At 37.2% G+C, this 11,916-nt stretch overlaps 2 protein-coding genes across 2 annotated transcripts; one reads left to right on the top strand and one right to left on the bottom strand.

The window, feature by feature from the left end:
- Window positions 1-262: 262 nt before the first annotated feature.
- On the bottom strand, window positions 263-3,150 carry LOC140771827 (uncharacterized). The gene has a single exon (XM_073113584.1). It carries the CDS (start codon window positions 2,048-2,050, stop codon window positions 1,550-1,552), a length of 501 nt encoding a protein of 166 aa, XP_072969685.1. The 5' UTR covers window positions 2,051-3,150; the 3' UTR covers window positions 263-1,549.
- Window positions 3,151-7,798: 4,648 nt separating this feature from the next.
- LOC140771710 (uncharacterized) lies at window positions 7,799-11,874 on the top strand. The gene is made up of 2 exons (XM_073113332.1): window positions 7,799-10,581; window positions 11,270-11,874. The coding sequence occupies exons 1-2, from the start codon at window positions 8,016-8,018 to the stop codon at window positions 11,575-11,577; spliced, it is 2,874 nt and encodes a 957-aa protein (XP_072969433.1). The 5' UTR covers window positions 7,799-8,015; the 3' UTR covers window positions 11,578-11,874.
- The last annotated feature ends 42 nt before the right edge of the window (window positions 11,875-11,916 follow it).

Genomic DNA, 11,916 nt, shown 5'->3' with positions numbered 1-11,916 from the left:
ACGTGGGCTTCAGATTTTAACAGATATCATTCTTCCATGACTCGGTGAAGGTATTGTTCCTTCAGCAGGACTGTCCTTAAAGCAGTAATCATAGTAATGGTGGCAGACTGAATCTACAGAGTTCCTTTTAATCAAAGACAATAGATAGCAGGCCGTAATCATAATAATGGTGGCAGACCGAATCTACAGAGTTCCTTTTAATCAAAGACAATAGATAGCAGGTCTATTGTGGAGTTCCTATTTTCTTTTCCTTTTTTTCCCTGTGGCATTGTATGCTTATATGTTCTTCTGGCATGAAAAGAACTTCTATTTCTTTTCCCTAATTACTGTCTTGTCTCACTACTTACTATTGATGGTTTTCTTCCTGTTGGATAAGTTAGATAAGAAAATCTGAAGATCTTTGAGCATTCTCCTTTTAAGGTAGATATTCACAATCATATGTTTTAGCTCATGCTGTGGATATCCACTAAAACAAATGGCGGCTACTCTGTAGGTCTTCTTGTTGATATGGTTCATATTATACATAAAGGATAAAATAGTTGGTTAGCAAGTAAATCTTCAGTTTATTAATATAGATTGTGAGTAGTTGGATTAGTTGGTGAAGTTATAGGATATTTGGTAGTTAGGGGCTTGAATTTGTTGTGTTCAATTATGTTGTCATTTGAGTAGCAAATTGATATTGTTTTGTATGAAGTGGCATAAATTAGAAAAGAAAGATCAGAGAGAGCTAAGAACTGGTTGGAGTCCATGTAGGTTTAGTAATCTAATATACTTAATTAGCTGTGATCCATTAGATTAATTTGCAGAAAGGATTTGGGTTTATTAGGTTGCTAAAACACCAACATAAATGGTTAGATATCAGTGCCTAATTAGCATTGACAAACTGTCCATGCCCTAATTCTACATTTGATTCTTGTTTTAGTTTACTACCTTGTTCCTTCTTACATGATTTCACCAATGGATGATAACCAATTGCCATATCTTATTTGCAACTATGGGCAATACAAACTGACCTATCAAAACAGACAAGATTGTTGCTAGACCAGCCTGGCATCTAATGATCATACAACTGAGGTTAGCTATTGAAACATCAAGTTGGTAGATGTCCTTTTCATGGTTGTCTCGTTGCCTATCTTTATTTCAAGGACAGAGAGGAAAGAGCACAATGGGCCAGGGGTAACCCAGGCACTTCTCTTTCCAACCAAAGGGCATATGCAGTTGTTCTGTACATGCAATGAATTGCTAAAGGCTGCAGAATTTTGGAATTGAAAGCTTATTTAAGTTAGGCAATCAAAACAAATGAAGTTGGAGAATAACAGAAGAAACAACCATTGTATCTTTACAGATTGAATCTTTTACTTAAATAATAGATGGTGTACTACATTACTATGTTTACAGGGTTATCTTTTTACTCAGAATTTTACAGCACAAGATTGTAAGCTCTTCAATAGTTGTTTTTTTACCTCATTTTCTGACACAGTCCATCAAGGAATTCGGCTCTAACCTTTACATGCAGCTCATCTGCCTGCTTCTGTATCTTCTTTTCAGATTATGTACTTGTGGACGAAGTAGTTTTCTGAATCAAGAACAGTTTCTTTAGAACCTTCAGCAGTAGCAGCAGGCTTGGCCTTCTATGATGAATCAATCTTGCTGTCCGCATACACCGGAGCTCCACCATACCGTTCCGTTCTGCATCCGATTCGCTTGCGGTGGCAGAAGCATCTGAGGCTGCATCCACCCGCCACTCCTTCTCTGTCCTCCTCTTCAGGCTGCAGGATAGCTCCTCATTGAAATCCTCCCAAAGCAAATCCATCTTCTCCTCATCAGCGACACGAGGACCGCCATGTTCATCGCTCTCTGAATCTTTTTTCGATAGGTTGGCAATTTTGGAACTCTCTTCTGCAGGCGTATGGTGTTCATGGGCGGTCTTCTCACCATCGGTGGCGGAGGAAAGGAACCATAAAGGGGATGCGGCAAAGTGAGGAAAAGGAAGCTGGCAGAGGGAGGAATCATGCTCTACTGCAATTGTAGGGAAGCTGAAATCATCCATCTCTCTCTCTCTCTCTCTCTCTGTGAGCTCTCTTGTTTTGCTAATAAGACAATTCCTTCAATTAGCTATTTGATCTTTAAGGGGATCAAACAAGCAGTGAAGCTTACAAAGCCTAGTGTTGTTGTCAAAGTGATCACTTTCAGGGGGTTGAAACATGTCATCTACCACTAGAGGAGGGAAACAAGTCTTTGTGCTTTAATAAGTGTTTGGTTTTGGCGGGACCCAGCAAAGGGGGAAGTAGCCGTTGAGCAATGAAACCAAAACCAACCAAACCTGAAAGGAAATGGCTACTAGTGGAGGTAAAGGATGCTATGTTTGTATTTTAATGCTTAATGGTTTGATCTTGTTGTGTCATGTATAGCATCAATTATTATACTGTCTTGGTGCTTATGAAATCAAGGTTGCCTTTCTTGTTCTTTTCTAGGTTTGTATGGATTAGATGGTAAGTGGGAGTAAAGTATCTTTATACCATCCAGTAGTATCCCCACATCTTGAGCTAATCTATCTATCCTTTTCATTCAAGAAGACCCAATTGGAATGCTCTTACTGTAGAAGATCAGGGTAGTCTACACACAAATGTGCACACTTAGGAAGGATAAGGGAATGATTTGATAAGCATGAACTTATGGCAATTGAGGTGGGGTTGACATCATTGGCCACAAACTTTTTTATTTTTTTTTGCAAACTTAGTTAGAGGATTAGATTGAACTGGTTTAAGTTGAAACAGGTGGCTATAAAAATTTAATGCACAATGGGATTGAAGAATATGCAAATAAATAAATTTTGACACTTCCATTACTAGCAGTTTTACCTAATTTCTCTACAATACTTTAAAATTCACATATCAAGTCTCAGATCTTGCCAGAAAAAGAAATACAAACTTTGAAAGGTCTCTAATAACTGTACATCATTTCCATGGAAAAGCACTTAATTGTGCCAACTCCAGTGTAGAAGCCTAATCTTATTATTACTAAAATTTGAAGACTTTTATAGTGCAAATAGTCCATTATTCGGGGACACTTGCGCCGATTCTAATCTAATATCTTAGGTCTTGTTTGGTTTAAGACTAAGTCTCCAACTTGATTAGTTAGTTTTGATTTTCAGTTTTGATTATTTGAAGACTAAACTTGGATAGATACGATGTTTTGGTGACTAAACTAATTTAAGAGTCTCTAAACCAATTTAGAAGGGTACTAAACTCAAAGCAAATAATGGCTTAGTTTTGATACATTCCATTGATCTTTTGTTAATTTAATCAGAAAAATTTTAAACAGAGGGTCTCGAGATGTAAATATTGAAAAGATAGGGGTGAATCGTAAGTTTGTGAAAGTTCAGGGTGTGAAATGTAATTTTCTCAAACTTCTTTTAACTGATTTAGCAGCAGCCTATTATTGGCTGACAAATACCCCGAATGCAGGAAATTCCTGCATCCCGATCCGTCGCTATTCTCACCCTCGTCGTCGTTGCTTAATAAAAGTCGCGCCTCCTCGTCCTCCTCCTCCGCTGCCACGAGGTCAAGAATGGGATTAGGGTTTCCAAATTGTGCTTATCGAGCTCAACGAGGAGGAGAAGGAGAAGCCATAGCCATGGGTGAGGAGTAGATGCGGCAATGTTGTCCGGCATTAAGGTTGGTGAAATTGGAGTTATCGCTACTTTGGTTGCGAAAGCTCTCTTCTTCTTCCTTTTGCTTCGCATTACTTGGATGCCTAATTATCCGTATGTCATAAAATTGAACGATTCTTTAGTAAAAGGGAAAAATATGCCGATTACTTCAAGGAAATTATGCTCCCCAATGGATCGCGACTCGAATCTTGAACTCTATAAAGTTATCTACAAGAATTGGAGATTTTACATCTGGAAACTGGAATTGTTCTCTTGGAGCTACTAGTTTTGGTGTAATCTAAAAATTGATTGATTGATTAATCCAGTTGGAAATGGAGATTAATTTTTATGTTCATTTGTACTTTGGTAGGTGGTGTATAGTGGCTCTCTACATCCTTCAAAGTCCTGTAGTTCAAATGTTTGGATAAACCTGATAGCATCACAATGCTTGAATGATAATATTTCTTATTTCGTGATGGATGTAATTAGTTTTGATAATCATGCTAAAAGCTTATTTTTGAGGAAGTCTCATGTTTGTTTTTTCTAGTTCTGTTCTTTATCTGCAAAGCTGCTTACAAGATCTAGGCTATGACAGCACCAGACTGATCAAATGCAACAAAGTCCTTAGATAGTTTGGGCATTTCCATTGAACTACTAGCCCAAAACCAATACTCGTATAAATGATCTATATTTGATTCCCAGTTTGCAGCCATATTAACCTGTCTATAGTTATGTATAACTTTGGCATTTACAAAAGAATGTATAGCCATGGGGACGTCAAGGCCGTCCCAAATGGATCCTATGAGATCCAGAGCATCCAACTCCAGCAAAATGTTGTCTCACTTAAGCCGCCCAATCGTCCTAAGCATCTTTTCTTCCAAATGAACCAAAGAGCAGAGGTCACAATAGCTTGGAATTTATCTAGTATATAACTTTAGATTATCACTTATTTATTCATTTAACCATTCACACTAACTGTAGGCCATCCTATTTGCTTCTTTTTTTTCATCTGTAGGTTGTTGTTTATGCATACAAGAGAAGACTATACAAGTCCATAATGGATCTATGAGGCTAACACTGTACAACCCATAGATGTTATATTGTAGTTTGGTAATTTTATGAGACTTTGAATCTGTGATAATTTTTGCTGGTGGTGGGCACGCATCATGCATGTGATTCATTTAGGAGGGATGCAACTTTGGCAGTTGGCTGTAGTCTGAGGAAAGTTAGCCTTTTACCTGAGTGAGGCTCTCTGATGTTTGATCGAGAGGCTTTTTTTTTAACAGGAAATATATGGATTTTGAACTTCAAATCCACAATGACATTTCAAACTCTGTCATGAGAGCTTTTCAAACTCTAAAAATAACTTTTACTTATTGCTTCCAGGGAATGCAGGCAATAGAGGTCGTATAGGAGGTGCCAGAAAAGTTGAAGTTCAAGGGCCCAAAACCAAATGATAATGGGATAATAGTTTTAGAGATAAAAAATATGAATATTCTTATTGTTAAGATACTTTTAAATTCACGTTATGAATTCTTTTTTGTTTTTTTGTGATGCAGATAATGAATGCTGGTTGCAGTTCTTAGAATTATACTGGTAGAGATGAGGATGTAATTATAGGCAACTTGTTTGTTACTTGATCATGATTAAATGGGCCAATGATGGTAACCATGATAGGAATTTTTATAGAAAGTCGGTGAACAATTTTGAGTACTCATAGATGGAAGAGTATTAGATACATTAAGTCGCTGAATGAAACAACGATTTATACTACACTCTTCCAATTTGTTAAGAGTACTAAAAAAAACTCTAACCGTGACAGAAATTCTCATTAAATAAATTGCTATTTCAAAAGGCAATTCTATTTAATATACTTAGGCAGCATCTATGTGGATCAGAAGTCACCTACTCTGTAAATATCTTCTTATGGATCCAGCTGATAAAGATTTTTCTCTCTCCAGATGACTTCAATATTTTTATCATTCTTTCAGTATTCCTCTATTTCACTCTGTCCAACTACACTTGTTACCCTGTCAACTGCTTTCTTTGTAAGGTTGGCAGAATCATAAGAACCATTATAGTCTGTTTCCAACTGAAAGAAATTTAATTTAAGAGCAAGTGCTGCACTATTAGGTGCAACTCCTTTTTCTCAAAGCACTTCTTTTTTCAGTAGAATCTGTGTCTAGTGGACATACTTTTTGTATGCTAATAGTCTTTCTGATGACTTATCTATGTAAAAGTTAGGCATTGATTGACTTGACAGGAAAGAGTTGTCTACCATCCTTCAGATGATATATGATCAAAAATTCTTTAGATTGGTTTTCATATCTTCTCACATGAAACATGCTCCTATAGTCCTATACAACTTTATACTTCACAAACTAGGGCTAACTTATTGCTTGTCTAAGAGGTTGTTTGGCTTGAGAATAAGGATTTTCTTTCTATACTGCAGGTATTTCATGAGAAACACTGTTCCTCCTGAATAAAGAGATTTTTCCTTTTTGTTTTATCTAGTTATTCAAATAGAAAATATCTTCTGTTTCAATTCATTTATATAATTCCCTTCGAACTTATTATAGGTCATATGTTTGAATCCCTTCGTAGATGTTCGGGTTGATATCGGTAGATTTTACGTTGAAAACTTATATATGTTATAGGACTTAATAATTTTCTATCATTCCTTCACTTTCCCTTCCAAATACCAAAATAATATCTATTATAATACAATTGATAGGAGATGACAAGAGAGTGACATTCCAATTAGTTTAGCCTCAACCACTAACTATAGATTACTTCCACTCAATATGTCATAATTATTGGTACTAAACTATTGTTAACTATTATGCTCCACTTCGAGATCCCAACCATAAATTAATGTATTTCTCTGACAGTGTACATTGAATTCCCCTACCCCTTCTCCGTCTAACACGACCTGTCGCGCATGCACAGGCATAAACACAAACACATGATATGCACAGGATACATGGAAAAAGAACAGAGGAATTGGAAATGGGAACTTATCTTGTTGGACACGGCCATCTGAGGACAAGAGATTCCAAAGATCCAAACTTTATTTAAAAGTCTCGTCAATTGTGGAACTGATTGAAAGTAACGTATGAGAGACCGAGACTTCCCTCAACTAAATTCCCATCAACTCTTTCCCACTTTCTTCTTTCTACCAGTCAGTGACTTTCTTTCTACTAGTCAAGAGATCTCTTAAGGCCAAGCGATACAATGCTTGGTGAGGCTTTTTCTTTCTTTTTTGCAAATAGCCACCTTAAATTTCTACTTATTGCAGAGAACCCGTATTAACTTATTTGTAGAAATTCAGTCCTCCATTTTAAGTTATTTGTTTAGAAACTTTATAAATGACACACTAAATTTTACTAAGTTTGTTATTCATATTTCGTCTTTAAAGATTTTATAATCTATTTTTTTTATAATTTTTATTTTAAATCCTGAGTTAATTTAGACGGTATCAGTAAAAAATTATTCTATTAAACTATACTAAATTTTTATAAATATCTAAATTACTCATATCTTCTTTATTATTTCTTTCTCTTCCTTAAAAAAATAAAGTTGGCAGCCTCGGCAAAGATAAGAGAAGGGATGATAGAATTATTTTAGTAATTTGATCGACACTAGTAGTAGTCGAAATAATGTTAAGGTATTAAGTAAGAATTATAGAAAAAAAATGAGAGGTCATATTATAGAATCATAAAAAATAGAATAAGAATCCCAAAATAAATAAAATGTAAGGTGTGATTGATAAAAATTTTTAATTATTTAATATGGCCCTAGTTTATTATAATTGTTAAAAACTAAGGAATATAACAATATAATGGGATTTTTGGTTAAAAAAATATTACGTAGTTAAATTTAGGCTGTATAGATATTATTTCGCTGTTATTTTAGAAGAGAGAGAGAGAGAGAGAGAAGTTGATAGTTATTATTATTATTATTATTATTATTATTATTAAATGAGTGAGTGATAGGAGATAGACAAAATATTACAAAAGATAATTAAGTAAGCAGTCTATGTGTTTACGCGTAACTGAAGAAGTCGAATCAGTCAACGCTGGGCCCCGACAAATTCTTGTAAGTTCCTTTGTTTTCCTCCTGTTCGTTAATAATGGTGTTTTGATCCTTCCAAGAAGACCTAGACTCAGATGTCTAATCTGAAAAGCTCCTACCTTTACTACCCCTTGACCGTTCCCCCCCTTTCCTCACGCCTTCTGGTACGAAAGAAGATGATGTTTTGATATGTATAAGAACGAGAGAGTGGTGAAGAAGATGAACCCAAGATAGATTAACCCCCCCCAAAAAAAATCCAATCTTTCTTTCAGAGGAGAGCTAAAGAGATATGGAGAGGTATGGCCTCTTCTTCGTCTTCCTCTTCTTTTTCTTCTTGTTTCCCAACTTTTTCTTTCATGGGTCTGTGGCTACTTTCCCCAAACTTAACCAAAAGCAGATAGATATCATGAAAAATCTCTCCAAAAACCTCCTTTCCATGGGTGTAACCAGTGGGCAATGGAACACCACTGACCCAAATCCATGCCGTTGGGATAGAGTTATCTGCTCCAATGGACCCAATTCAGTTGTGACCCAGCTCTCGTTTTCTGGCCTTAGCCTCTCCACCACCACCTTCTTTGATCTCCTCTGCCACCTTGATTCCCTGCGGTACCTCAATCTCTCTCTTAATAACATCGCCACTATACCCAATTCCTTCTTCTCCGACTGCAATGGGCTATTGGGGTTGAAGTCCCTCAATCTTAGCTACAATAAATTGAGAGGCCCACCTGGTAGTTTCGCAAGTTTTGTGAATTTGGAAATTTTGGATTTGTCTTCCAATTTCTTAGTAGGAACCGTGGATACCCGGTTGGTTTCTTGGTCCCGATTGAAAAGTTTGAATCTTAGCTTAAATTTCTTGAACGGCACCATTCCTGCTCCTGTTGGTACCGGGAAAGGCCTGGCCTTGGAGGAGCTGGTGCTTTCTATGAATCAGTTCAGTGGCCATATACCAAATGAGATTTTTGAGTATAGGAACCTCACTCACTTGGATCTTAGCCAGAATAGCCTAAATGGTTCTGTTTCTGAGATGATTGGGAGGCTATCCAAGTTGGAAACACTTGTTCTGTCTGCCAATAAATTGACTGGGGGAATTCCCCCAAATTTATCCGATATCAAGACCCTGCATCGGTTTGCGGCTAATCAGAACAACTTTGTGGGTAGAATTCCTAGTGGGATTACAAGATATGTGAGGGTTTTGGATCTCAGTTACAATAACCTCACTGGCGAGATTCCATCAGAGCTTCTATCATCCCCTAATTTAGAGTATGTTGATCTCACTGGTAATCGCCTTCATGGGGCTATCCCTGGTAATTTGTCTCGAAGGCTTTTTCGCTTGCGACTTGGTGGAAACTTGCTCAGTGGGAGCATTCCTGCCGCTGTTGAGCAACTATCTGACTTGAGCTATCTAGAGTTGGATAATAACAACTTGGATGCTGAGATTCCATCGCAGCTAGGTAATTGCAAGAATCTGACACTCTTGAATCTTGCTTCAAATAAGTTGCAGGGTAGGGTGCCAAAGGAGTTGGGTAAGCTTCAGCAATTGGTGATCTTGAGTCTACAAGTGAACAATCTTGGTGGAGATATCCCTAGTGAAATTTTCAAGTTGACAAACTTGAGCACACTCAATCTTAGTCGGAATTCATTCTCTGGTGAAATATCTCCATTAATTTCTGGCCTACAGAAGCTATCTAACTTGGATTTGAGAGAGAATGAATTACAGGGTCCAATACCTGAGTCAATCAACACCTTGAAAGGTTTGACGGAGCTCCAGCTGGGAAACAACAAGCTACAAGGAATTATTCCGCACATGCCAACCAGCTTAACTATAGCTCTTAACCTCAGTAGGAACCTTTTTAGCGGAACAATACCCTCATATCTTGATGAGTTAGTTGATCTGGAGATTCTTGACCTGTCCTATAACAATTTTTCTGGTGAGATTCCAAACTCTCTTACTAGTTTGCACAGCTTGACAATGTTGGTACTTTCATATAATCATCTTTCTGGAGCCATCCCTGCATTTCCTTTATATGTGAATGTCATTTCTACTGGAAATAAGGATCTTACAAATACAACAGGAAGTAGTAATAGTGGTAATTTATCTAAGAAAGGAAGATCTACTGTTATGATTGCCCTACTTGTTGTTATCATCTCTCTTGCTAGTTTGGGCTTAGTAGCAGGAGTCCTTCTATTACTGCTTCCTAAGCGATTTTATCGGGTAGAAGATGAAGTTTTGCAACCTGTGGATAACCTTCCTCGTATCATAAATGGTTGTTTCGTAACGACAAATGGTATCCATAGGTCCAGTATTAACTTTTCTAAAGCCATGGAAACAGTTGCTAATCCAGTCAACATTGTTCTGAAGACTAGATTATCTACCTACTACAAGGCTGTGATGCCTAATGGCGCTTGCTATTATGTAAAGAAACTCAATTGGAGTGACAAGATCTTTCAGGTAGGCGGTCATGAGAGGTTTGGGAAAGAGCTCGAGGTCCTAGGAAAACTGAGCAATTCTAAAGTCATGGTCCCATTGGCATATGTCTTGACGGAAGATAGTGCTTACATCTTTTATGAGCATGTATACCAGGGCACCTTGTTTGATTACCTTCACAAGGGTCCAGCAAATGCTTTAGATTGGGCTTCCCGCTATAGTATAGCCTTAGGGGTTGCTCAAGGGCTGACATTTCTGCATGGATGCGCACAACCAGTTCTTCTTCTTGATCTTTCAACAATGAGCATTCACTTGAAGACTCTAAATGAGCCTCAGATAGGAGATGCTGAACTTTACAAAGTGATTGATCCTTCTAAGAGCACTGAGAGCCTTTCTACTGTTGCTGACTCAGTTGGATATATTCCTCCAGGTATGACAAGTGCCGAGAACTCTACTTCTTGTTATATTGTGGTAAAACATATAGAGTGATTAAGTGCAGAGCATTCTATCCCTAGGAGCCAACTCTTTTGTGAAGCCCACAAGGAATCTTTAGTATATAATACAGAACAGTATTTTTCTAGCTATTTCTGAATCTTTCTTAAATTAATTCAGGTCATGAACAAACCTACCTTCTGACTGTGCTGAACTGTACACTTCATTATGTTATAATTCTTTTAATGTAGATTGTCTTATCTTCTTATCTATATATTGCATTGTGAACGCTATGGCAATCAAGCAAAATTCAGTTTATATATGCCATAGGCTATATATCTCAGATCATGCTACCATACATTGCTATTTCTGCGTTAAGATACTGTGTGTTTTCTCATAGTTTCTGGTATCTGTATAGCCTTTTGCACCAAGAAAATTTCTTAGTTGAGCAAGCTGCACCAAAGGTATGACAGTTGTACATGATGCACACACACTTAAATGTGAGAACAACATGATCCAGGATAGGAACTGAGAAATAGTTATTTTCCCAGGAGACACATTTTGTTTTCTTCTTTATCTTGATATATGATGTTGTGTAATGTTAAAATAAAGTTTATCTATTTAATATGCATTGAAGAAGTGAACTTTGCCATACTGATACAGCTTGTCATTGTTTTATGGTCCAGAGTATGCATACACTATGAAGTTGACAATGGCCGGCAATGTCTACAGCTTTGGTGTTATCTTGCTGGAGTTGCTGACTGGACGACAACCAATCAGTGAGGGCATTGACTTAGCCAACTGGGTACTCAGTTATTCAGCTAGGCTAGATGAAATAGAGCAAATACTTGATTCCAGAATTCCTAAAACATCTCCAGCTGTTCGCAGTCAGATGCTGTCAGTTTTGAAGATTGCGCTGGCATGTGTCTGTTTCTCTCCAGCGGCAAGGCCTAAGATGCGAAATGTGTTAAGGATGCTAGTCAATGCAAAATGATGATAGTGAACTAGCAAAACAGAAGGAAAATGTTTCTCTTTTTTGGAGAGAGTTTGACATGAAGCCATGCTGAAGCTTTGTGTTGACAATAGATGACAAGTTGCATGCTCTTGTTGCATTGTTTATATATCCCAGATCCTTGTATAATAGTATGACAAAAAACAAATCTCCTTTCCAGCTTGTTCAAGAATGTATTCCAGAAATGGTGGTTGGAGGGAAGAGATCTCAGTTTTGTAGAAACACTAAAATCTACTTTTGTATTTTTCATAAAATTTACTGGATTAGCTTAATTACTGCTCTCTGGGTCTCTGTACTAAACCAAGGAGATTTGATAGTCTA

Source organism: Typha angustifolia, chromosome 12, assembly GCF_048772165.1.
Source record: "Typha angustifolia cultivar Huaian chromosome 12, ASM4877216v1, whole genome shotgun sequence".
In the NCBI taxonomy this organism is placed as follows: Eukaryota; Viridiplantae; Streptophyta; class Magnoliopsida; order Poales; family Typhaceae; genus Typha; species Typha angustifolia.
Note: the sequence above shows the minus strand (reverse complement) of the source record. Positions and strands in the feature narration are given on the sequence as shown.

Bases quoted from the DNA above. Each gene is read 5' to 3' on its own strand.
- LOC140771710 (XM_073113332.1), top strand. From the start codon at position 8,016: ATGGAGAGGTATGGCCTCTTCTTCGTCTTCCTCTTCTTTTTCTTCTTG. The intron at 10,582-11,269 runs GTATGACAAGTG...TTTATGGTCCAG, and splicing joins AGTTGGATATATTCCTCCAG to AGTATGCATACACTATGAAG.
- LOC140771827 (XM_073113584.1), bottom strand. From the start codon at position 2,050: ATGGATGATTTCAGCTTCCCTACAATTGCAGTAGAGCATGATTCCTCC.